Genomic DNA, 25,217 nt, shown 5'->3' with positions numbered 1-25,217 from the left:
TTGGCGATTAGACTACGCTGAGCGAGGCCACCTACGATAATTCTTATGCCCAAGAGTTTCGAAAATCTGACAAAAGTCGAAGAAAATGTTTAAGGCCTCTTTCTACTCCGTAGAAATCGTATTTCGTAGATCTTATTGACATTATCAGTCTAGGGTACATGAGAAATATTTACATACAAAATTCGAAATTCTCCTTTTAATAGTTTCAGTTATATGATGAACTGCAAAAGATCATTCCTTACGGATCACATGTCGAAAAATCTTCCCTTATCTACAGCCTATAGTAGGAGTGTACACATCCAAAATTTTCAGATTCTAATCAGTAAAGGCTTCTTAATCAGTGCAAATATTAAAATAAATTGAAAATAAGTTTAATAAATCTAACCTACTACTTAAGAACTACAACAAGATGCTAACAACTTAGCCTTGAACTTAAGAATATAGCCTAGTTTTTACTATGTATATTTATTAAAAATTATGTTCAAAACAATCGGCATAAGGTGATTTATGAAGGTGTGTACATCTTAATTATGCACTCATACTAATGTAGATTACAAACAGAACATTGAGAATGAAATGATGCAATTACAATAATGCGTTGTCTTCTTATCTAAAACGTGCAGGAAATAGTAACAACTTCTGTTTCCATGTTTTAAATTATACTTTTATTCAATATAAGTGAATAATGGAATTATGTCACTTAAGCAGCTTTATCATTGCTTGTGTCTCAGTGAAATAATATGTAGGGCCTATATAATATGTAAAAAGTATACACAAGCATCAAACAAATTTTAAAAATTCGAGGAAAACTCGTTTAAAATTAATGTTAAATATATATATATATATATTTAAATTTATAACCGTAAACTTTATTTTTTAAGTTATTATTCTTACAATTCTACTTTTCCTTTTTGTTCTTTTCTGTTTTCTCTTGCTTGCGAGTGATCTTCATGTGAGACAACACCCTCCTCCGTTCCTCCATAATTGCGTTGTTCATTTGTATTATACGCTCAGCTACTGTTAGTGACCTGTAGAACAATATGCAGTCTCATTGATTGTTTAAAGCTTTTAAATTAATTTTCAAAATTGTACATACTTCTAGATTATTAACTGAGAGAAAAGATAGTATTGCTCTTCTAATATTATATGATGAAAGGTTGTGTTTTAAAAATAATTTCCTTTCTGCTTTAATCGTTAAGTTTTATTTTAATTTGTCACTTGAAAATGCTAAGTACATTAAAACAATGTTTGTATGCGAAAAAATCCTTTATCCCCAGATAGTTAGATTTTTTGACCGTGTTCCTTAGGGTAATTGCAGAATCCTGGAGAACTCAGAATCTAATTTAGTGTAATCTGCATGGATAAAGCACAATCTAATTGAGTGTTCTATTTTCAATTAATTTTGATAGAAACCCACACGACCGTACAATTGCAATCAAATATACAACGAAATCAGTGGGATGAGTGTTACTGTTTACATTGATATTAAAACAAAACCGGAATTCTAAACGATGGAAAGATAAAGCGAATGCAAAAATAATGCATTCTATTCATAGCGTGTTACTTATTCTATAGTATGTTAGTATTTGTGATATAGTCTATGCATTGAATAAAAAAGTGTATATCAACATCAATATAAACTCTTCATGAAGTACCGTGTAATTATGAAGTTATAAGGTTATATCATATACTATTAATTATGAAGAAAATTGGAGCTGCGGTAGCTCAGTGGTAGACGTGAATAGTTATGCATTGGTCTACTAAACTTAAAGTTAAGAGTTCAATTCTGTTGTAAGCTTTCTTTAGCTCTCTCTGCTGGTCTAGTTGCTAGCGAATGACTCTTTGAGTACGTTTCCAGGTCCGATTGTAGGTTGGTGAGTCTTTGGAATTTAATTTTCTGTGTTCGTGTCCTCGCCGTGTCCGAAACCGTGAACAGTTGAACATGAGTAAAATAAAAGCCAGGAAGTTTTTTTTTAAATGATAGAGCACTCATCTCTGTTGCTTGGTGTGAGTAGTTCGATCCCAGCTCGCGCCAAGCAGGCTTTGTGTTTTGCTAACATCGTATACGTGGGTAATATGGGGGTGAGTATTCCATTTTCCTCTTATTTATTTCATTCTACCTTCTCATCCCTTGTCCTGTCTATACAGCACAACCATCATTTTTAATTTCTGTGGAGAAAGTTATTGGTCCTTGAAGAAACCTAAAATTCAGAAATGTATCCCGACAGAAATCTTAATTTGAAGGTATTTACTTTGGTATTTTGAAAAAAAAACGATCAATTTACCTTAATATCCACATTATTCACTATATACTAAAAAGACGGATGTTGAACGTATTAACTAATACAGAGTCGGATCCAGGATTTTCTGAGCGGGTGCACCAATAACTACTAGTACATTTGAATTGAATTGAAATTTTTAAAAACATTTAGATATTTGTAATGTGAATGAGGAAATGCCCTGGAAAAGCTAAGTATCTGTTATCGTGAAACCTCTTTTTTCAGCTTTTAGAAAATTTACTTAAACCATCGATTTTGCAAAACTTCCATTTCTTTTAAGCCCAAACGGTAACACAACAGCAGACATTTTCGAAAAGTGTTGCTATTTTTAGTGCTAGCTTCTCAGTTTAGGTATTGTATATTTACAACGAACGGGGTGCACCTGTGTACAGCCACTTACAAAAGTATTCCCCCTAAGTGCTCTAATTCCATTACTTGGGGTACAGGTCATTTGCAGTTGTGAGAACGCCTAGACAGATGCAACCCAACTTACACGTAACTTTTCTCGGCACTGATAGCAGTTGGTAGCACTTAGTAAAGTCTTTATGCAAGTAAAATTGTGAGTAGATGACACACGAAACATGTCTCCATTCTGAGATAAATCTCTCTGGTTCAGAGCGTGTTGTCCAATGAACATCACATGTTAATCTCAATATTGCCGTGTATGTAATGTATTATTTCATTACATACTGTATATTCAAAGAAATAAAAACACTGATCACACATAAATCAGAAAATGTACAACGATATTGTATATATATCTGATATCTGTGAATTACTTCCATTTTTAATTGTAGCTATTTTGGGCAACGGTGCTTAAAAGTGGAAAAGCTGTTGTGAAGAAGAAAAAAAAATGTAGAATATATGTTGAGACAGATAGACATTTATATAATGATAGTTACAGTTTCGGGTTGCTATGACAACAAAAAGTTTTTCATTTAGATTTGAGAATAAAGTTGTAACTTGTGCTGTATAAAATTGTACTGTAAGTATTGTACTGTAATTGTACTGTAATTGTGTTGTAAGTTGTTGAGAATAAGTTGTGCAGTATATAATTTTAATGTGTCATAATAGATGGTTCTTGTAAAATAAATATAAAAACTAAATGTGCTAATGGTGGTGTGTTATTTATTTTAATCTTTGAACTGGGTAATATAAAATATAACGAAAATCTTATTATATAATAAATGGTGTTTTCGGCCGAGGAGATACCTTGAGATTTGGTTGAAGCAAAGTAAGCAATCTCATAAATAATCGTCAACACGGAGTATACTGTATTAAGAAGTAAAAGGATAATTTATCGTAACCTTAAAATGGATATACACAGAGGTGAAAGTATTAGTAATGAAGTTGGTGATGTTGAAACACCAGGATCGGATATACCAACGAATGTGGCTGACCTTATAAAACAGCCAGGTTAGCAAATGTATACTAAATTTGAGCAATTGACACAGCAAATGGATACTAAATTCGAACAAAAGTTAGAACAAACTACACAGTCTATGGCAAAGCAAATGAATACTAAATTTGAGCAATTGACACAGGAAATGGATACTAAATTCGAACAAAAGTTAGAACAAATTACACAGTCTATGACACAGCAAATGAGTACTAAATTTGAGCAATTGACACAGGAAAAACAACAACTGACACAGCAAACACAGCAAATGGATACTAAATTCGAACAAAAGTTAGCACAAATTACACAGTCTATGACCCAGCAAATGGATAATAAATTAGATCAAATAACACAGCAAATAAACTCTAAACTAGAACGAACAGACTGTAGGATGGAACAAATTTTGCACAAATTTATCATTGTACAAAGTTCGGTGGAAACGGTTGAAACTCAAGTTAACGAGCATTGGAATCAGATTAGAGAATTACAGGAAGAAATAAATACTATCAAGGAAAAGAAATGGTAATCCGTAAATGGTAATCCTTATCCGATCATCAACAGAGAGCATATGCCAATTGAACCCATACTAGCTATAGAAGAAAGTGATATTCCTGAAAGCTATTCTGAGAGGGGTGATAGTGCTTCTAGTATCGGGAAAGAAGAGAGAAGACCGCATTCATCACATCGCAGAAAAACCAAATATGTAAAGTCTAAACACTTGAAACAGTCTAATAATAATCATCATTTCCGATTTAACGAAATAAGATCGTTAACCAAACTAGTGGAAGGTGGGAAGACATACCAGCAAGTGTATTTTTGGAAAAATTCGAAGAAGAATGCGACTTAATTGTAGACAAATCAAAATTTCTTAAAATTTTGCTATACGTTTTACTACCACCTTACTCTGTTTGGTTTAAAGCTATCAGGGAGAGTTTACGTAATTATTTAGATTTCAAGGACGCTCTGCTTTCAAATTTTGAAAATGATTTTATGTTGGCAAACCGAGACGTTTTGGTTCGAAACAGATGTTATGATCCAAAAATTGATAAGAATCTTACTGATTTTGTGATTTGAGTTGAAATTAATTAATCCATACCAACAGGAATCCCGAATTATAGCATCGATCCGGATATGGTTACCTTTTATGTTGCAGTAAATACTGATTTCTGCACAATGCGTTAATTTCAATCATCTAATTATGATAGTGCAAAATTTCGAAAATCAATCAATGGTTCAAAGTAATATTAATCGAAACCAAACTAATAATAAACAAAACCAACCCAATCATATTCCGATCCGAAATATCAATGTGGGGGAAGAGTGTGGTCCGAATGTAAGAAGTAATTATAGATTCGATTATACCGGTAATAGAACCGAACCCAATTTCAGAAGAAACAGAAATAGTAATCGTACAGCATTTAGAAATCAGGCAAACAGTATATCTAATTTTTCTCGAACTGGATTTCGTAGTAATTTCATAGGTGGCAGAAATTATAAAAACAGAAACGAAAGAACTGGAGGAATTTGTAATACACAGGACTGTATTCAAGACTGTGCGGTTTAATGCAACCAAATTGAGTCTTTTGGTAATTTAACTTGAGCTAAAGTTATGGCGTCCGATAAAATATTTTCAATTAGTTATTGTTTTGTTTCACTCTGAGTATTGTCACGATTTGTTTGTAATTCGCTTCACTTATCAATATTGTGCTTTCAAAGTCTTTTTATAATAATCTTAATTATGCCCAAATGGAAGAAATGTTATATAATGTACTTTAATTTAATTTGTCAATGAGCTCGAATGATATTGTTAAAAAATCTATTTTAGAAGCTAAATAATTAGCAAAAGAGTCGCATTTTGAATAAGCCCTCTTCTTCGATAATTTTATAGAATTAAAATGGAATTGATTATTAAATGAATGTAAGAATATTATTTTGACAAAATGAAATTAATATATATGTTATAATTTATATATGTGAGGGTTATTCGGAAAGTAAGATAACTACGTATGTAAGATATGTAATGGTCCAGGATCCTTTCTTCAATTCTAACCAATTTAAGAAGTCCCAGTCGGGAGCCATATATACAACGATATTGTATATATCTGATATCTGTGAATTACCTCCATTTCTAATTGTAGCTATTTTGGGCAACGGTGCTTAAAAGTGCACAATCTGTTGTGAAGAAGAAGAAAAATGTAGAATATATGTTGAGATAAATAGGTATTTATATAATGATAGTTACAGTTTCGTGTTGCTATGATAACAAAGAGTTTTTCATTGGAGATTTGAGAATAAAAGTAAGTTGTGCTGTATATAATTTTAATGTGTGATAATAGATGGTCCTTGTAAAATATATATATAGAAAACTAAATCTGCTAATTTTGGTGTGTTATTTATTTTAATCTTCAAACTGGGTAATGTAAAATATAACGAACATATCGTTATAAATGCTTGAAAGTAGACGATACTATCAAATCTAGAACAACTGGTGGAAATAAGTTTGTAAATCTGTCTCCATTGACAGACCTTCTCCAATTCTCCTTATTCCAACATCTTTTTTTTCTAGGGAAGAGATTTTGCTTGTCACACTGAGTATGCACTGAAATTGAAATTGAAACAGGAACACTTGAAAAAGTTTCAGCCTGGTCGAGATTCGATCCTGTGTCTACCGAATAGAAGTTCAATGCGCTAACCACTCATTTACCGCGCCACTTAACCTTCCACCAAAACTAATACCTAGTTAAAATCGTTTCATGAAAAATATAAACAAGATACTCAAATATAACAAAAACAAACAAATATAAACAAAATATAAATAAAAAATATACATATGAAAATATCAGCAACTTGTGTGAGTGTCTTAATGATTTACACGATTTTCCTTGTTTAACTCAAAAACAAGTTATATAGACGTTGCTCAATGAGGAGAATATCACGAAACGAGCTTCAAATTGAGGCTACATCATCGGCAGAGCCCCAACTTTTGGGGGCAGGGGCAACTGCCCCACAGAGAAGCTCCCTGCCATTCGAGGAGCTCATTTTGAGACAAAATTTTCTTACTCCATATACGATATGAACATAAAATTCGAAATGAAGCATCAAATAGGGTCGCTACATTACTTAAACAAAACAGCACGCAAAAGGCAAATAAAAGAAAAATAAGTTGTTGACCCATTTCAGTAAAAAAAATGTCTACTGTTAGGGGCTCTAGAAGTAATATTTATTCGTATGGGTTTGAGATTTATCAATATTTTCCAGTTAATAATTTAGTTATGTATTGAATGGACCCAGGGAGTACCTAACGAAACCGCAAACCTTGCCGTGCGGGAGGGCACACAGGCTCCGGGTCCAAATAAGCTTATTAATGCTCCCCCTCCCCCCCGAGAATAATCTAAGTTACGGCGATGGTCATCGGTTACAAGGATAGTCCCGATTTACATTACATTTCGTCTTTAACATAACTTCTAATTTCCAAAGAAGAAAAGACGAGAGAAATTATTTTCACATTCTTTGAATTGTATCAACATGTGTATAAATATACAGTTGTATGTTTATGTTCCATAACAACTAGTTTTATTTTCTTATATTCGTATGAGGAATTTGCGGCAAATTTAGCCGGTGGCACTAGCCGAGTGATCTCGGGCGTTCGGTTTCTGATCATGAGGCGCAATCCACTCGGGGTTCGAATTCCTCTGAAGAGCAAGGTCGGAATTTTAACTGTCCTCAGTATTTCTGTGTTCGTGTCCCTGTAGTGTTTCTAATACGTCGAAAGGAAATGAGGTGCCAGTGGGGAGCAATAATCCGGTTGGGGCAATCTGTTTAAAACAAAATTGTCAAAGCAATGAAGTCCCCCTGCAGCTACCTGGATTCAAATCCTGTAATGGAAATTATTAATTTTTGTGAATGGGAAGATAATGTTTATGTAATTAGTATTGTGATTATGTTACTCCTTGATTATTATTATTATTATTATTATTATTATTACCACAGAAAGAAAGAGAAACTGGCGTAGTTGAAGGTATTCATAGGAACAGAAAAGATATAGAGTATGTAAGATATTTCTTAGGTTTACACATGAACGCAATAATATTATTACGTTTATGGATTTAGAGATAAATTATCATTTTATGACAACAAGAAATGGAATATAAATATTTCTTAGCTGATAACAGTAATGCATTTTGTTTCACCCTTCTTCTAGGTAGAAAGGTGAGGTGACATCTTAAATAGGATCATTCCCGTCACCGGCGTTGTAAGTTCGATCACTATTTGCAATTTGTGCACAGCTAGGAACAATTCCTTGGAACTCATTTTTGGCACATATTACAGCAATAAGGACGTGTTCAGCTCTTATGTATTCATCAATTCTTGCCCAAACACGTTACTTGCCAGACAGTTACGAATGAGGTTGATGCGGATGACAATTTTGTGTTGTTGGCATTTCACCTGTGAAGGAAGTCGTCTCAACTCTTAGACCTAGAGAAACTGAATATTTTTCATGTTAGTATACATCAGAAATATTAGTATTGCATACTAAAAAAAATTGCTGAAGTCGCGTCTCCAATATTATGAAACTAACACTTAAGCCACTACTCTAAGACATCACTCTTCCGGGAGAAGGAAAAATCGAGCTGCAGTGAATTCAGTAATGACGCACTTTTATTATTCCAGTGTAATAATGCTGAAACTTTCTGATTTCAGTCATGATAAAATAGTAAAGTATTATTCAGAAAGAATAGTCCAGAGAAGTCAACTTTAAATTGACAACTCATATGTATGGAGGCGCTGAGGTATGCTCTCGCCTCGGGTCCTGATTTTTCACGGCACAGCATTGGACAGATACTTACATAGATTGGAATCTGTTGCTTCAGAGCACTGGATTATTTTTTAATGATAACTAATTTAACGAACCTTCTTCGCTACCTTGTTTCCTATTTTGACGCGTTTTACTCACTTTTTCAGTTTTCCCACTAACTCTATAAGAACAGGGACAAAAACACAGAAACATTGGGGACAGTTAAAATCACAAACGCTATTCGCGCGTTCTTCCCTCGCCTGAAGTAAAACAATAAAATATGGTTAACGTGCAATTTTTCGTATTCCATCTTCTATGTGGTGTCAAATCCAGAGTTGGAGTGCGTCAGTCGGTCAAATGGATCGTTTTCTGAGTAGGTCAGTGGGTCGTGGGTCAACTGTTGTCAGTGCCAAGAAAAGTTACGTGTAAGTTGGGTTGCATCTGTCTAGGCGTTCTCAGAACTGCAAATGACCTGGACCCGAAGTAATGGAAGTAGAGTACTTAGGGTGGTATATACTTCCGTAAGTGGCTGTACCCCCTAAATCCGGCCCTACATATTATATATATATATATATATATATAATATATAATATATATATATAATATGTAGACTACGAATGAGGAAAATACAATTCTCACTACCTAAGATAAAAATTTATCCCTTCTACAACTATGTATGAATATAAAATATTTTCATAGTTTTCTGCATTACGTTTTTGATACAAACATCGAATAGACTTTGATTTCTTCTGATACTAAAAACGAAGACAGTTACTTATATGAAAACTGAGTTTACAATCTGTAGTATGTTTCTATTGTACCTTTTGAGGTCTCCATGTTATCATATATGACTATACCACACAAATTTTATCTGGTTGGACATTTCTCATAATTTTTATTTGTGTTGCAATTTCCAGTAACGGCAGTGTATTGGCTTATAAGTGATTTTGTTATGAATATGTGATTACATTTTAAAATTTGTTGCAAGATTTAACTTCATATCTCATACTTGTATTTATTCGAAAGGCTTCTGATTGTCGTCATGATGAACGTTTCTTGATCCCTATTAAGGTTTGAACAATATAACGATTCTGTACAGCCAAGTGGAACGAATAGCGAGCATATGATGCAAGTATATGTATGTTTTGTATATTTTTAGCATCCTGTATGATTAATTCGTTATTTTCAATCAAGGCCATGTTGGTGTAACCACTACTACTTTTTACTTACTAAATTATTCGGTTGAGTATATTATATATATATATATATATATATATATATATATATATATATATCGCATGGGTCAAAATGATGGTCGATTTCGTTAATTTATTATTCGAACAATAATGAGTTTTCTTCCCTATATAAATGTTTTCTGTAATATAATTTCAAAAGGTGCTCGCTTGTTGGTACGTAGACGTCCATCAGGAGGCAGTTTAGTCGGAGTGAGCAACATAGTTTCTACAAGCCACAGAGTGTTCTATGTTCTTGATTTTCGTGCGACTAAGTCCGTTGTGCAAGTTCAGCGGCATTTCTGTGGAAAATTTAGGGTATTTTTGCCGCCACTTACTACAACTATGGTTGAATTGCGTTAGCGAATCACTGCAACTGTGGCCGAAATGGACCCTGACAGCTACGAAGAGTATGGCAGGAATTTGATTATAGACTAGATTTGTGTTATGTAACTCGTGGATCGTCTATTGAGCATTTATAATATGTTAGAAAAAAATTTTGAGTTGATCAATCAGTGTGTGTAATCTGTTTTCATAAGTATTATTAAAAGCAAAATAATAATAATAATAATAATAATAATAATAATAATAATAATAATAATAATAATAATAATAATAATAATAATAATAATAATAATAATAATAATTGAAGTCGGGAACATCATTTTGACTCACCGTATGTCAACGCCCAATAATCTCTGAAATTTATATAATTGAAGAAATAATAGAACATTAAGTTTCTGTTTTCTGTCCGCAGGTATCCTTAGGTCTATTCTGTCTGTTTTGTTTAATGTTATCTATCAAATTTATTCCATAACTGATTATGATCTTGAGGTTAATGCCGCATCGTTCTTGCATATATAACAACTGAATGGATTGTACCCAGAACTGCTATGATATCCAGAAATTTAACAGATCTTCGATCCCCAATTACAATTTTCTCATTGTGCTTTTCTAATGTTCTACTCAAGTGCACTAAATAAATGGCCTATATTCTATGATTGTTCTTTAATGTTTGAAATTTCATATTTTTAAATTATAAATTTAACATTTAGTACTTTTCAAATAACATTTATTTAGTTTACACACTTTAAGACACGATGGTCACTTGAAGGATGTTGAAGATATAATGCACTCTTTCTCACGAGTTGTGATTTGGGAACCAAATAACGACAAAAAAGGTCTTGTGTAGTGAGGTAATACTTTATATATACATATCATTCATTCAAATATCTGTTTATTACCTAATGAAGAAAAACCGTTGGCTACAGATTTTTTTTTTTCATGTAAGTAATTGGGTAACCTATCCACGTTATTCTCAGAATAATGGCTGAAGTATACTAAAATTGCATTGTTTCTGAAATGTTACGATTCGTTTACTTTTAGTTTATTACAAAATCTGAATACTAACTTGATCATTCTGGAAGAAGAAATTTATTTTTTAATGAATTATATTTCACCAAGCGCGCTGATGTGAAACACTTTAAGGCAATCACAAGCTTAAGAAACCACAAAACGGTGCGTAACAGCTGTTTTTTCTTTTATTTAATTTTATTCGAACACCATTTTTGTGGTTTTGTTCAAGACGGAGCAATTACGTTTAACCACAAGCAATAGTTTCCAACAGAGATACTAGTTGTATTAACATAATAAGATATTATTTAGTCTCTTACGCTTCATTGATTACATGTTTTAAACACTATATAAAACTTTGATTACTGCAATTTCTATCATTGAAGTTAAATAAAGACTATACGATCAGTACTCCAAAATACCTGCACAATACCTATATGGCGTTGTCCTCTTTGCTGTTCATATCATTAATAATTCTTTTTGTAACATGTGCAATAGCTACTCCAGTTGATGTACAGGAGTTGGAGGAAGATCTGATCCCAGCAGAGACAGGTCATGGAGGAGGTGGTGGACATGAAGGAGGAGGTAGTGGCTACTCAGGAAGCCAGCATTCGAGTAGTGGACAGCGTGGTTCAGGAGGACATAAGTCTTCTTCAGGGCATCATCAATCCTCAAAAGGCCACTATGGAAAGGAACATCACGGTGGACATTATGGCTCCAAAGGTGGACAAAGTAAAGGATATCATGATGGAGGATCATATTATGGAGATCATCATGGTGGTAGTAAAGCAGCCAAAGGTGGTAGCTACGGACAAAAAGGCCATTATAAAAAAGGAGGAGGCAAGAAAGGATTCCACAGTTCATATAAGAAAGACGAATTTGGGAAGAAGACAGTGTTTCATGACGAGTTCTACGACGGTGGCCACAGTGGGAAATATGGAGATCATCACAGCTCGCACGGTAGCTTCGGAGGGAAGAAGTATGGCGGAGGACACCATAATTCAGGTGAACAAGGTAGTCATTTTGGCAAACAAGGACATCATCAACATGGGAACTACCACGATGACCACAGCGGGCATAAAGGGTCACATGGACATCATGGGCATTATCATGACTCTGAAAGCCATAGTGGGGGAGGAGGTAGTCAAAGTTCTCATGGAGGAGGTGGTGGATATGGAGGAAGTGGTGGTGGTGGTGGTGGCTATGATGATCATGGACATGATCACCACTAAATTAGTACCAGTGATATTTAAATATACTTAAAATATTTCTATTATAAGAATACCAATGTAATTATTATTGTATTGAATGTTTGTAAATAAAGTAAAATTTGTTACAATAGTTCCAACTTTAAACTAATACTGTAATTAAGATATAAGATAACCTGATCCATCACAATTTTAGACATGTTTTCTAGATTCTATGCATTTATTTTTTTCTTTCATATCGATTCAAGATCTTGAAATGAGGTTTCATCTTCGCCCTAATCCCTGTCAATTGGGATCTGACTTAATCGTATTATTTAAACACTGGGAAATTGAAAGCACAACACTACAATTGAAGACATCAGTACAAGAAGGGAACAACTCTAATTTTACATTGGGTTCAGGATTGGAACAAAATATTATTAGAAATCTATTTACTCTACTTTAGCCTCCAAACTTTTTGCAAAGAAATGTTTTACCCCTATATCACATTTCTTTACAAAATGTTTGGAGGCTACGTGAAAATAAATTACATTTTAACATTTTTTAAAATTATGTATCAAATCCACAACTGGAGCTATCCCCTTCTTGCACCGAGGTCTTCAATTTCTCTCATAATTAATTATGTAAATAAAATATTACTTAGTAGGATAGTCTTTATTTTCTTATATCTCCAAAGAACAGTTGGCCAAACCAATTATGATGCCATACAGTAATATTGTCACTCAGACAAAGTAAACAAGAATGAAGGGTATCTCAAAATGATTGGTTAAGTTTACTAAGGAGTTTAGTGAACTTTGAAGAAAATTCCATAGAGAAATTTTAATATTGTTGTTTGATTTCTGTAATATTTGAAAAAGTAGAAATTGGACTTGAAACTAATGAGCACGTTTAAGATATATACACTTTAATTAATTGCGATGCTTGAAATAACTAATCTATTCACTCATATGACAGGGTTTTTCAACCTGGGGGTTGCAAAGATAAGCAGAAGGATTAACATAATTAGAATCTAATACTGGATATTACCTAAGTAACGGTCTCTCGAAAATTAAAATGCTCAATAAGTTTTGAAAAAACTGTCAAATTTTTTAAAAATAAAAAATTAGAAATCACTTTATTTTTTCTATCATGTTATCTAAATAAACATCAAGTTCTACGAAGTTTTAAAATTTTCAAACTGCCTCCATTTTGAGACAGCATGGCGGATCGGATTCGATATTTGTAACATGAATGAACAGATCGAATTTAGTTTTAGTCCATTCGCATTTAGAGAAGTTATTGTATCCACTATATACAAGGAATCGATTCTACTATTATAGAAATAGATGTGTATCGTAAGATCTCCGTAATAGGTATATTAAAAATTCCACACAAGCGTATTACAAATAAGAGATTTAAAAGGGGTCACTAGAAGAGGATATGATAAAATGGGGGTCGTGATAGAAATTAGGTCGAGAGCCACTGCTCTTACGATAACAGCTGTTTTGAAACATATTAATGCTAATTATTTCTTTGATTCTAGATATATATATAACTTACGATATATGTTAATAATATCTATGATTTCGTCAAAGGTCATACAAATTTAGGTTATACAAATTGAATATATAACATTAACAACTTTTGTCCGTTTCATAAATATTTCATTCATAAATTCTAATTGTATTTAAAGTAAAAATATATGTTAATGTAAATTCAAGATCTTTATTTAACTCTTTCATTTATTTATCTTTATATTCAAAATTTGAGGTCCCATTGTAAAATCGTGATTAGAAGGAATCCTCAGATATTAATTTTAGGAAGACATGGAATTGCCTTCTTAAGGTATGTAACATTGATAAGAAATGCTAAATTTATAGTCTTCATAAATACAATACTGTAGTATACAGTGTATTTATAAGTGATGTAAAACTGTAATGTGTGATCTTGTGCATTTTCATTTCTGTTGATGAACAGGGGACATATTCTCAAGAGGTATTATTATTATTATTATTATTATTATTATTATTATTATTATTATTATTGACTATGTTTCAAATATTTTTATGTGTCTTCCAGCAGAAATATTAGTAAATTGAGTATTTGATTTGCAAGAGGTATTTTCTTGTAATCGAGTTGAAAGAAACGTAGCAATAGTGTTTCCAACCAATTCTTAAAATCTTATTGTTTAAATCTTTAAGAATGCGATTAAATAATTGAATTCGTCTTTGGACAGACGCCACCTTTGTTGACCACTTAAAAATAAACGAATTAATTTGTCAGTTAATCATTTAGCAATAGTGGCCAATAGCATTGAGCAATGACTATACCTATAGGACTGAAAATAAGTTCTCTGATTCTTAACTGTTTAATGCCAAGCGTTGTTCCACAAGTTCATATGCTGTGTATTTAAATATTAGTAGAAAATGCAACATCTGTATATGCAGTTTTATGGCTCAACCATCTCTTAGGTTCATCAATGCAAAAACAAAAACCTGGCAAGATGTTCCATTTATCAAGCTGATCCATTTTGCGATTATTATTTTAAATCTTAATAAAATCCTTTGGTACAAAATATTGTCTACCCATGTCTTGAATTTAGGGTAACATTAGCATTGATCTACATTAGATCTACAGTAGATCATCAGTAGATTTATAGTATCAAAACTATTCGAGAGAATAGAAATTTACATATGTATTGCTGTTATTTGGAGTTAGGGATTTTAAGTTCATCCAATTTAGTTCTTCATTGGCATTCATTGTAAACTGAATTCTCCTTGTGAACAACTTTGTGAAATCATTTTCAAGGTGCGCAAATCACTCCCGTGTTAGCTTAAGTCGCATAAATCAAACTGTAATTATATGAATATGTGGCAATGTTGTAACAGCTTGATTCGTTGCAGAAGAGCATTTCCTAGAATTTAAAGACTTCCAATGTTTCAAATGGTTAAGGATTTTGCGACATTTGACTGTTCTGACAAACTGAAGCTAAAGAATATTGACTGCACTAGAATTAGAAACACAACGTTCACTTTGAAATATTACGAATAGACATGCAATGACTGAAATTACTATTGGAAGTTCATTGTAAAAAGTGTTTTGAAAACGTCATACCTATTATTACAGAATAGTGATAGCTATACTACGAGCGAATTTCATCGAAGTTCTATAAGTAGATGATGTAACCCTTTATGAGAAAAAATATGACATCCAAAGCAGAAGGGTGAATAGGATGTCAAAAAATAAACCGAAAGTGTTGTTCACTCTAATCGATAAACTCGTTCTAAATTTGCAGGGAAAATAAAATATATATGTATTGATAAGTCTTATTATGGAGTAACCGACAAATTATTTAAAATATAATCTACCGACCAGTTTTGTCTCAATCAACTAACTGAGTTTTTGTCTTCAAATTCGACAAAATAATGAGAATCATAAATGACCTATTTTAAATCTAGATTTAACATGCTCTTCCAAAGATGAAATTCAAAATATTATTATAAAATAAAAAAATACCAAGTTGCACTAAAAAATTACTCTCACGAATAACAGTGATACTATTGAAAGATGGACGCTGGGATTCGATTGTAGATTTATGTTAGTTAACATATTGAGTTGGATAGTTAAACCCAAGATGGTAGTGAGTCCCACCTCTCCTTAGATATAAGTTTATTTATTCAATAGTTCATTTTATTATTGTTACAAGTTTTTCAATGAAATCGCTAGTGTTTAAGCGATTAGTGTATGCGCCTTTGGTATGGAAGATCCGGGTTCGATTCAAGGCGGGAGTTCATGCGCTTTGGATTCCATATTAAACTGTAGGCCCACGTCTCATACAACTTCACTGATGAATAGAACGCTAAACTCAAAACCAAATTAAATAAAACCAAACTAACTTTTCAAGATTTTTACGAAACTTACATAGCAGTAAGACATGAAACTCATCAAAAGAAACTATAAAGTTATTAGAGGGGCATGATGGCTCAGTGTTCACCGGTGTGATGCAGTCGAGCGGTCTGAGGCGTTATACTAATGATCATGAGGCGAGAGCCATTGAGGATCCGAGTTCTATGAACAGGAAGAAAATTTTTAACTGTCCCCGATGTTTCTCTGTGTTTGTACTTTGACGAGTCTAGTACTAATTAAAAAGTGAAAAATAGAGAATATGAGCCAGAAAAGCTTCCTTTTTTAATATCAGAGCGCTAACCTCTCATATGATCTAACCTAATCAAAGTCTTATTATTATTATTATTATTATTATTATTATTATTATTATTATTATTATTATTATTATTTAAGGAAATCCACTTGATAAACAATGTTCTTAAATATGGGGTCACTAATGTGAGGAACGAAATTCTTTGTTTTCGTATAATTGCATTGAAATCTGGAATAAGTTTTGTCACCATCAATCTTAGGTTCAATTCCACACTAAGACGATTTCGCTTTAAGGCTTTAATACTGCAAAGAGCAGAAAAGTTCTGCTCACATAAGTGAGTGGTAGGGAAAGGGATCAAATGTTGCAATGCCTTTTTACACAACTCTTCATACTCACAACGCACATGCAACCAGGAGCTACAAAGTTCATTTTCTTTGAAAATGTTTTTCCATGAAATATCATAGGATAGTGCCAATTGTAGTTCTTGTTCTGTGTTAGAAACATTCACCTTGTATGTCATGGATTTCTACATTAGTGAAAGGATTTTCAATTCAACCATTACCAGCTTGTGGGACAGGGAAATACTCTCGAAAGCTTGAGCTAATGCTCTCAAGTGCCCTACAAGTGTTTTTTGTATTTCAGCAGAGAGTTTTTCACCTAAAGAATCAATGAAATTCTTGAGCACTGGAAATGGGTGAATAGCTATTGTCTTGTGTTCGCACTGCTCATAGATGCAGTTTCTTAATCTTAAAAATACTTCTTGCGTAACATCTGTGAGTTTCATTTTATTACAACACAATTCATTTTTAGGCGTAGCGGATCCTACTTTGAGAACCACTGGTCTACAGGATATATATTCACAGAGAATTAGACATTTCATTTCATTTGTTTATTCTTAATGATGTTATTAGTTAATTAAATAATTTTACGTCTTGTAGATCCTAGTATAAGCTCTCAAGTCTGGGTATTTCACTTCATCTTTTCGTATAGAGAATGATGTTATTTCTTCTGAAACCTGCTATGCACTTCAGGTGTGGGCACTCAGCACTTCGTTAGGGTTAGAACAACTATTCTCCACTATTCATGCACTTATGGTCTCATGCGGAAATGGGTAAATATTCCAATATTCGAATTGACTTTAGGAAATATCTATGTCTATAATGTTTTTTCAATCAGATATTACATGCGCAGACACAATCACAAATAGAAATAAACCAGCCTAACTTGCATCTGAAAGTACGAAGAAAGCAAAATGGGGTGAATTTCTAAATTTTCAATGTCAGATTGGACTTCCCGTTGAAGTTGGTAGTTCGTAAGTGAAGCGAAAGAATGGTATGTCAAGCAATCTCTGTCGTCAATAGTCCATTTCATTTGTTATAGAGTACCGGTACTTGCTGTTTTGTAACAATTTAAAAATGCTCTTCAAAAAATAATAAGCCTGATTTAATAAATATACCATGAATTCTTTTCAGCTAAATCAAAACTTTGATAGATTTTTCTTTTAACCTGTCGTCATATGTCCGCCTCAATAGCCAAGACAGCGCTAGCCTTTCCCTAGATATCCTGGTGCCTTAGTTATTATCCAGTATGTCATACACGCCAGGTGACTCAGATAAAGGTAGGGTATCATGTGTGCAATTAACCAATGTATTTTCTCTTTGATTATTTAATTTCTTACGAATGTAGAAATGGAAGTTCATACTGAGTTCATAAAATATAGTTTTCAAAATATTTTTGTTGCCAAAACGTTCCTTGCCCTACAAAAATGTTGAAAAAATACAAAAAACATTCAATTGTTGACAAATATGTTTCCGTCAATGTTTTCATACTTCAATAGTTTCTAATGTTTTCTGAAATGAACTTTGCAGTACAAAAGTCATTCATGTAGTTCTTCAGCATATTCCAAATCGAACCGGTACGTTCGAATAGACATATAATTTAGTCTCACATTTATTACTGTGTTCTCAAAGTGGGTGTAGTGTTTGTAATTGTGACAAATATTGATACATGTGACAGACGTCAAATACATATAAATACAGATGTAACTCCTGTAGTGTATCAATCAGCAGAATGTCTATAATGCTAAATTCCTACAGCAATCTGTATTGAGTTAGGATATGTTTAAGATGATATCGTTATAGTAATAAACTTTTCATGTTTCTAAAAACCATAAAGTAACGAAAGTTACAGTAATTCTTAAGTCTAGAGGTAACACGATTTCGTAAACACAATCCGAAGTATTAGTATATGTAAATTAAAAATTAGCTGTACTAGAGAAGTACACTTGCATTCATATAGTGAGACTAAGAGTAATGTGGCTGCTGTCTCTGAAACACAAAATATCTTTAAGATACAGAAGAATAATACAGAAGATCTTTAAGAAATATTACTACAATTATACTAGTGCAATAGAAGATGAAAATCTTTAATTGAAAATATCTTGAGTGGAATCACATTTGAAATATAACTTGAAAAAATGAAATGAAATCTTTACGTTTTATGGGTATTCTGGATAAGCTAAAGGGGACAGTGATGATGAGAACTGAAGAAAGTGGAGGAAATAGGAGAACCCCCGAAAACCCACGCACCCTATGTTTGTCCTCCACAAAACTCAATTGGCGCGAGCTGGGACCTAACCAAGGATCCCGTGCATCAGAAATGAACGCTCTACCACTGAACTACAGCGGCCACGAGAAACATAACTTGTACATAATATATCTTATAGAATATTTTCTAAACAAAGATCTAAATAAAAATAATGAGGTTAAACTTAAAACTGAATGTATTTTATTTTAAGAAAGCTGGTTTAGAAAGGCACTTTCTTTTAATTACTCTATCTTTCTAATATTTAAACCCTTAAGATCTCTGTTATACATTTCTTGTGTTCAATTGACTTTTCCTATGAAACTTCAACAATAAATAGGCAAATAATGGTAATTACATCTAGTGTATTTTAAGATACAATGTCAGATACTTTATCTCTTTTAGTTTAGAGATACCTTTTCGAGCCATAATGGTCATATTCACGTTTGTGAGAGTGCCGAAATGTATTTGTTCAAATCTACTTATGTACACTCTATTCCAAAAATGATGACCGCATAGATTATAACTGTTTTCAGCTAGAAATTTTCTAAGTCCAAATTTGGGTATCTCGGTATTCGAGACTACAAACCAATCTGGAAAAATGTGCAGATTTGTTTTTCTTCTTTTAAGTGTAATAAGACATGTTGAAATGTTATTAAGTATAGAAGAAATTACCCTTGATTGAAATACGTAATGATATAGTATTTGGAAACTATGTATGCATGTGACCACATGCTAGTTTTGAATCTAGTTTCCATACGTAAAAGAACATTTCCGCTAAAAGGAAAGACAATCAACACAGTCCTTGCATCCAGAGTAGAATGAAAAAGACAAAGGAGAAGAAAACACAGTCTGCAGTGGATATGATTGCCATTGTTTTGGAAATTCAATTCAGGCATATTTCTTCACAACGAGCTATATAGGGGTGTTCATGTTAGCTCAGTGGTAAAACGTGAGATTTCTAAGCATAAGATCATGAGTTCTATTTCTGCTTTAGACAAATATTTTACTATGTAATGACATATATCTCAATGCAGGAATAATTATATAAAATAATTACATTAAAATAAATCAGTTGTGTATATATATTCATACAGTCATTTCAAGACACAAGTTAATATTATGTTTAAAATATCACATCTAAGATATCGTGGGTGTTGACAGAACGTTGGTATATTATATATGAACGTTGAATATAAATTAAATAAAACGTATAATGCCAAGACATAAGTGTGTGTTGTGTTTTTGTCTACAACTATTTTCAGATGGAAGTTACTTCTCAATATTCTCATTACAGTATGGATTTACATTCTTAAAAGTAGTATGCGATACTACTACTACTACTACTAGTATGCAGTACTACTAAATATGCGACATTTGCATTTGGCGTTTATTTAATTAACTGCTAAAGTCAGACTAGGAAAGCAAGGTCAAAAATTTGGCTGAACCGGGAACGAATTGCAATACAATATCCGTTCACGGGTTCTTATGGAAAAATACCTGAGAAAAAGGATGGCAGAAAGTCTACCACTCTCCGAGGTGGGGTAAGGTCACTACGGAGAATTTTCCAACATGGCCGCTACGCACTACTGCTATGCTCGAAGTTTCACTTACGCGCCTCCTGTGTCCCTCCTAATTAACATAGAGCGATGAGTAATACATCTTTGTAAAGCTTATAGAATGCAGATTCCAATGATGTAACATTGTTTCCCATTTTAGCCACCGACTAGAAGAAGAAATTTTAGAAGCACAAAAAATCGATTTTCCCGAAAATATTTCACCTCTGGCAACACTGTGTGTACAGCAGCGCAACAAAAAATTACCTTATTACATATCTTACACATTTGGTGTAATATGGACAACATCCGCTTAGATCTAGGCCGGGAAAGGCGTCCCAATATGGGATACCCTTTATGGAAGGTATCACTGATTTTAATGGAGGAACTAGAGCATTGTATGAGAACACCCTGCGACCTGCCACCATCCTAATTACCACAGAGTCATGACGTACATCGTTGTAAAGTTTACAGAACGCAGATTTCGTTTAGTGTATCTCCTGAATTTCCATAATAAAGGTAGACTATAGTTTCGTGACCAGCAATTTGAAGCCACCTAAGAAAAATCGATACATTTTGCGAATTGTTATAATATTATGACGGATATTAATTGCAATTGTTTCAAATTATTTCTATACGTCGTTTGGTGTTTTATCTACTACATATGTAGAGACAAAAGATTCAAATACAATATATTATATAATAATAAGCTACAAATAGCCATTGTTACCAAAAGTATGAACATGTTTGTTTTCATGCACTTTGTATGAACACATGTTAACATCTCATTAATGAACAAGAAATGGATGCGAGTTTTCTTGAACAGTATTGTTAAGTGTATAAAACCCTTCACTGTGTATATACCCCATTCAGTACTTTGTATGTTTCCCATGTACCGCTTTCAGTGCTGCCAACCTACTTGGCATGCTGTGTGCGAGAGACTGGCATAAGGATTCGTCTAACTCATGGGACCAAACTTGCACCACAGCTTCAATAAGCTCTTTCCTTGTTTGGAAGCAGTTTATTGAAAGCTTACGAGACATGATATGCCATAAATTTTCAATAGGATTCATGTCTGGAGAGTTAGGTGGCCACTACAACCTTTGGATATGCATGTCTGGAAACCACTTCTTAACAACAGCAGCTTTGTGACACGGCGCATTATCATCTTGAAATGTGAAGTAATATAAGTTTTTGCCTCAGAAATGATCCCTTGCTGTTACTAGAAGTTTACGTTTTAAAATGTCTATGTAATAGAATCGGTGAGATTAAGAAGGGAAAGATTCCACTTTTTTGTCAAAATGAGTTGAAATAGCCATTTTGTTCCTATATTTAAGACGCATATTTTGGCATGAAAAATGAAAAGATTCCTTTCATCATTATGACGTAGGAACACTTGAAAAATTTGACTGAGGTTAAGAAAGGAAACATTCCAGGAATCTTTCCCTTCTTATTCTCAGCCATGGAGCTAAATAAGAACATATGGAAGTGCCTAGGTATGTGAAGTTCCTATTGTATTGCTAAGAAACGAAATTTGTTCAAATTGAAGCCAGTTTTCAGTTATTTCCTAGGAAAGGCCCGTGTTGTCACTGTTAGAGGCTTCAGTTCCTCTAGTTCATATTATATGTAACTCAATTAGTACGAGTGTTGTAATATATTGCTTTTTATAGAAAATATGATATTTTAATATTGCAGAATTAAGGTCCGTTACACGGACATGTGTTAGCCTCAATTTACCCTAATCAGTAGGCACTCCAGTATATTCTTATTTAGTTCCATGTTCTCAGTAGCGCTTAGTTTTTCTTCCCTCCAACAGAGCGCTCAATGATTTGAGAATGGAACACACATGCTTTTCAGTTGCTTGATTTTGAGATTGCGACTGTTTTTTAGATTTTATTTATGATTGTTCTGTGCCATCATTTAATAAGTGTTTCAAAGAATGTCTGAAGCTTCGGAGTGTGAAGAAAGCCCCGTTAAAAAGACAAGAGGATCTGGAAACATCACAGCAATGATGACAACAGTAAGACGGAAAGGGGAGGAGTTTGTGACTACAAGTGGCAAGTTAGTTGAAAAAAAGAAGACCGGACCCGACTGTGAATGCAAGAAAATGTGTACAGTTAATTTTAATAATGTCCAAAAAGGAAAGAAGTCAATGTGTTTATATTGGTAGACCAAAGAATGAAAAGAACACTTATCTGATAGGTCTGATAGAACGACATTATGTTGAACGGCATCGGCCTAAAGGTCCTGATTCTAAGAAATTTCCTTCATTGTTTAAATATTTTGCTATGAAAGATTCTAACCGTGTAGAAGTTTCCCGGAAAGCTTTTATGAGCTTGCATGCAGATTCCAGTAAAGTGGTTTATCGGCTAACACAAATTTTAGCAAAGGTCGAACAACCTACCGACATGAGAGGGAAACACGATAACCATAAGAAATTTCCCAATGATGTTTGAATAGTACTAAGGGAACACATCAAGTCTTACCCTCCAAAAAAACCTCCCACTATTCTTCAAATCCTGTTACATACTTAGAGGCTGGGCTGACATGCACAAAGATGCATAAAATGCTTCTGGAAAAGCATCTAGAACTAAAATACATAATAAAATATGAGTACTTATTACAAGGAAAATTATGGTACCGATTCGGTAGGCAGCCCGTTGACGTGTGTTCAACGTGTGAAGACCTAAATACAAAAATATCATCATCGACATTGAACGACAACGCTAAACGGGTCGCTGTAGCTGAATTGATGGTTCATAACAGGAGTTTTACAAGAAATTGAAATAAGTAACTGAACTATGCTCTTATAGAAATGACGTACATGGAATCTGCTTTGATTTTATGCAAAATCTTACTTTGCCGTGCATACCTGTTCAGGAAATGTTCTATTTAAGGAAGTTATGGAAATGAAAAAGCTACTATGTACACCTATTATGAAGGAGCTGCAAAGAAAGGAGCAAACGAGGTGTGTTCTTTATTGCATGACTATATAAACAACAGTGTTGACCCTCAAGTGAAAACTCTATACGTGTTCAGTGGCTCGTGTCCCGGGCAAAGCCACAATCACACTTGGGTGAGATTGTTCCTGTTTCTTACTATTATTATGCTATTTAATGAAGTACATGTATTTTCCCCATTAGAGTACACAGTTTTCTCCCCTGCTCCCGGAACTTTGACGTTATTAAGAGATCCATGAAACGCCACGATAGGATTTATTCCCCTGATCAATACAACGATATGATTAGCACTGTAAATAGCAAGGAGCCTTTGTTTGAGGTGAAATCCGTTTCAAACGAACACATTCTGAACTTCAAAGGATGGTGGCCGACATTTTTCAAAAAGACTTGTGCTAGTATGTTCGAACCAAACAGCCTTTTAAAATCAGTACGTACAAATACTTAACATTCACAAGAGCAAAAAGGGGATATGTTACAGTTCACACTTTTATAGACGGACTACAAAGTGATTTTAAACTGTACAAAGGTGGTGAAGCAGACCCTCCTGTTGAAAAGGCATATATAATGGAATCGTTCCCATAAAAAAGAAGAAACTCGAGGATGTTGCCAAAGTGGATCACTATATGCCGGAATAAGCCAGAGTGTATTACAATAAACTTTTAGAGTGGGCTACTGTTGAGCATGAGAGTGAGGACAGTGAGAGTAATAGAAATAGTGTACAGAGGCACAAACCAATATTTTATTTTTATAACATGTGTGAATAATGTTTAATTTTCATTATTTTTGTTGGTTTAACGATAAGTAAGGAACAGTTTTAAGCTCATAAATACGTTTTTCACAATTTTTTTCGAGCTCTAAGTCTGTTGAGATTAAAAAGGGAAAGATTCCACCGTTTTTAAACTCATATAATAACCATAATAAGAATGTAATGGTAAAACACTGATGCGTATATGTTACTTAAGGTTATAAGGAGCAACTTTCCCATAGTACGTTTCTTCCTGTGACTATTTGTTTGGTTACTATGAAGTTTTTTTCAGTTTCCCAAAAGTTTGGTTATATGGAATCTTTCCATTCTTAATCTCACCCGTAATACTGTGCATTAACTGATCTGTTGCAAAATATCTAGTCTTCCGACACCTTTCGACGTGAAACAGCCCCACATCATTACACTCTCACCAAACTTCTCTGTCAGCGATATACAGTCGCTATTAAGTTCTTCCCCACTTCTCATCCATAGTCGGACGCCACTGTCATTTCCAAGCACCCTAAACTTTTTTTCAATGAAGAAAATCACCTGTTCCCATTCTTCAACACCCCACGCTTCGTACATGGTAAAAAAGTCTTTCCTGGCTTTTACGTAATTTGCGTTAAGTGTCGACTTGTTTCTAGATCTTTTCTTCCGAATTTCTTGTTCCTTTAGCTGTCTAACAACTGTTACGTAGCTTAAACTAATACCAGTATCATCGGACACAGCTTGAGCAATTTGTCATGAAGATGATGCTGTGCTTGTCAGAGCTAGGGCCTCAATTTTTCTGTCTATCCGTGGTCTTGATTTTAGCTTTCGGCTACATTTGTCTCTCGAAGAGGACTTATTATACATTGTTTGCTTTTTAATAACTCTACCAACCGTTGTATGATGCAGTTAAAGTTGTTTTGCAATTTGACATTGCAAAATGCCACGATAGTACAACGCCAGTATCTTCCCTTGTTTACG

General features: G+C 33.5%; 1 protein-coding gene and 1 long non-coding RNA gene across 2 annotated transcripts in view; one reads left to right on the top strand and one right to left on the bottom strand.

Moving 5' to 3' along the window:
* Positions 1-693: 693 nt before the first annotated feature.
* The window catches only part of LOC145670684 (uncharacterized), a 98,834-nt gene continuing 74,310 nt past the window's right edge, over positions 694-25,217 (bottom strand). Inside the window, exon 3 of the long non-coding RNA XR_014128374.1 lies at positions 694-1,028. This is a non-coding gene — a long non-coding RNA (uncharacterized LOC145670684). The remainder of the gene's footprint in view (positions 1,029-25,217) is intronic.
* LOC145670678 (uncharacterized) lies at positions 11,457-12,375 on the top strand. Its single transcript, XM_081739470.1, has one exon. The coding sequence runs from the start codon at positions 11,496-11,498 to the stop codon at positions 12,288-12,290; it is 795 nt and encodes a 264-aa protein (XP_081595596.1). The 5' UTR covers positions 11,457-11,495; the 3' UTR covers positions 12,291-12,375.

Source organism: Thermobia domestica, chromosome 14 (genome assembly GCF_964235325.1).
Source record: "Thermobia domestica chromosome 14, izTheDome1.hap1.1, whole genome shotgun sequence".
NCBI classification, from domain to species: domain Eukaryota; kingdom Metazoa; phylum Arthropoda; class Insecta; order Zygentoma; family Lepismatidae; genus Thermobia; species Thermobia domestica.
The sequence above is the reverse complement of the archived record's forward strand: the minus strand, read 5'-3'. Positions and strand labels throughout refer to the sequence as shown.

Coding starts and splice junctions, on each gene's coding strand:
- LOC145670678 (XM_081739470.1), top strand. CDS start 11,496: ATGGCGTTGTCCTCTTTGCTGTTCATATCATTAATAATTCTTTTTGTA.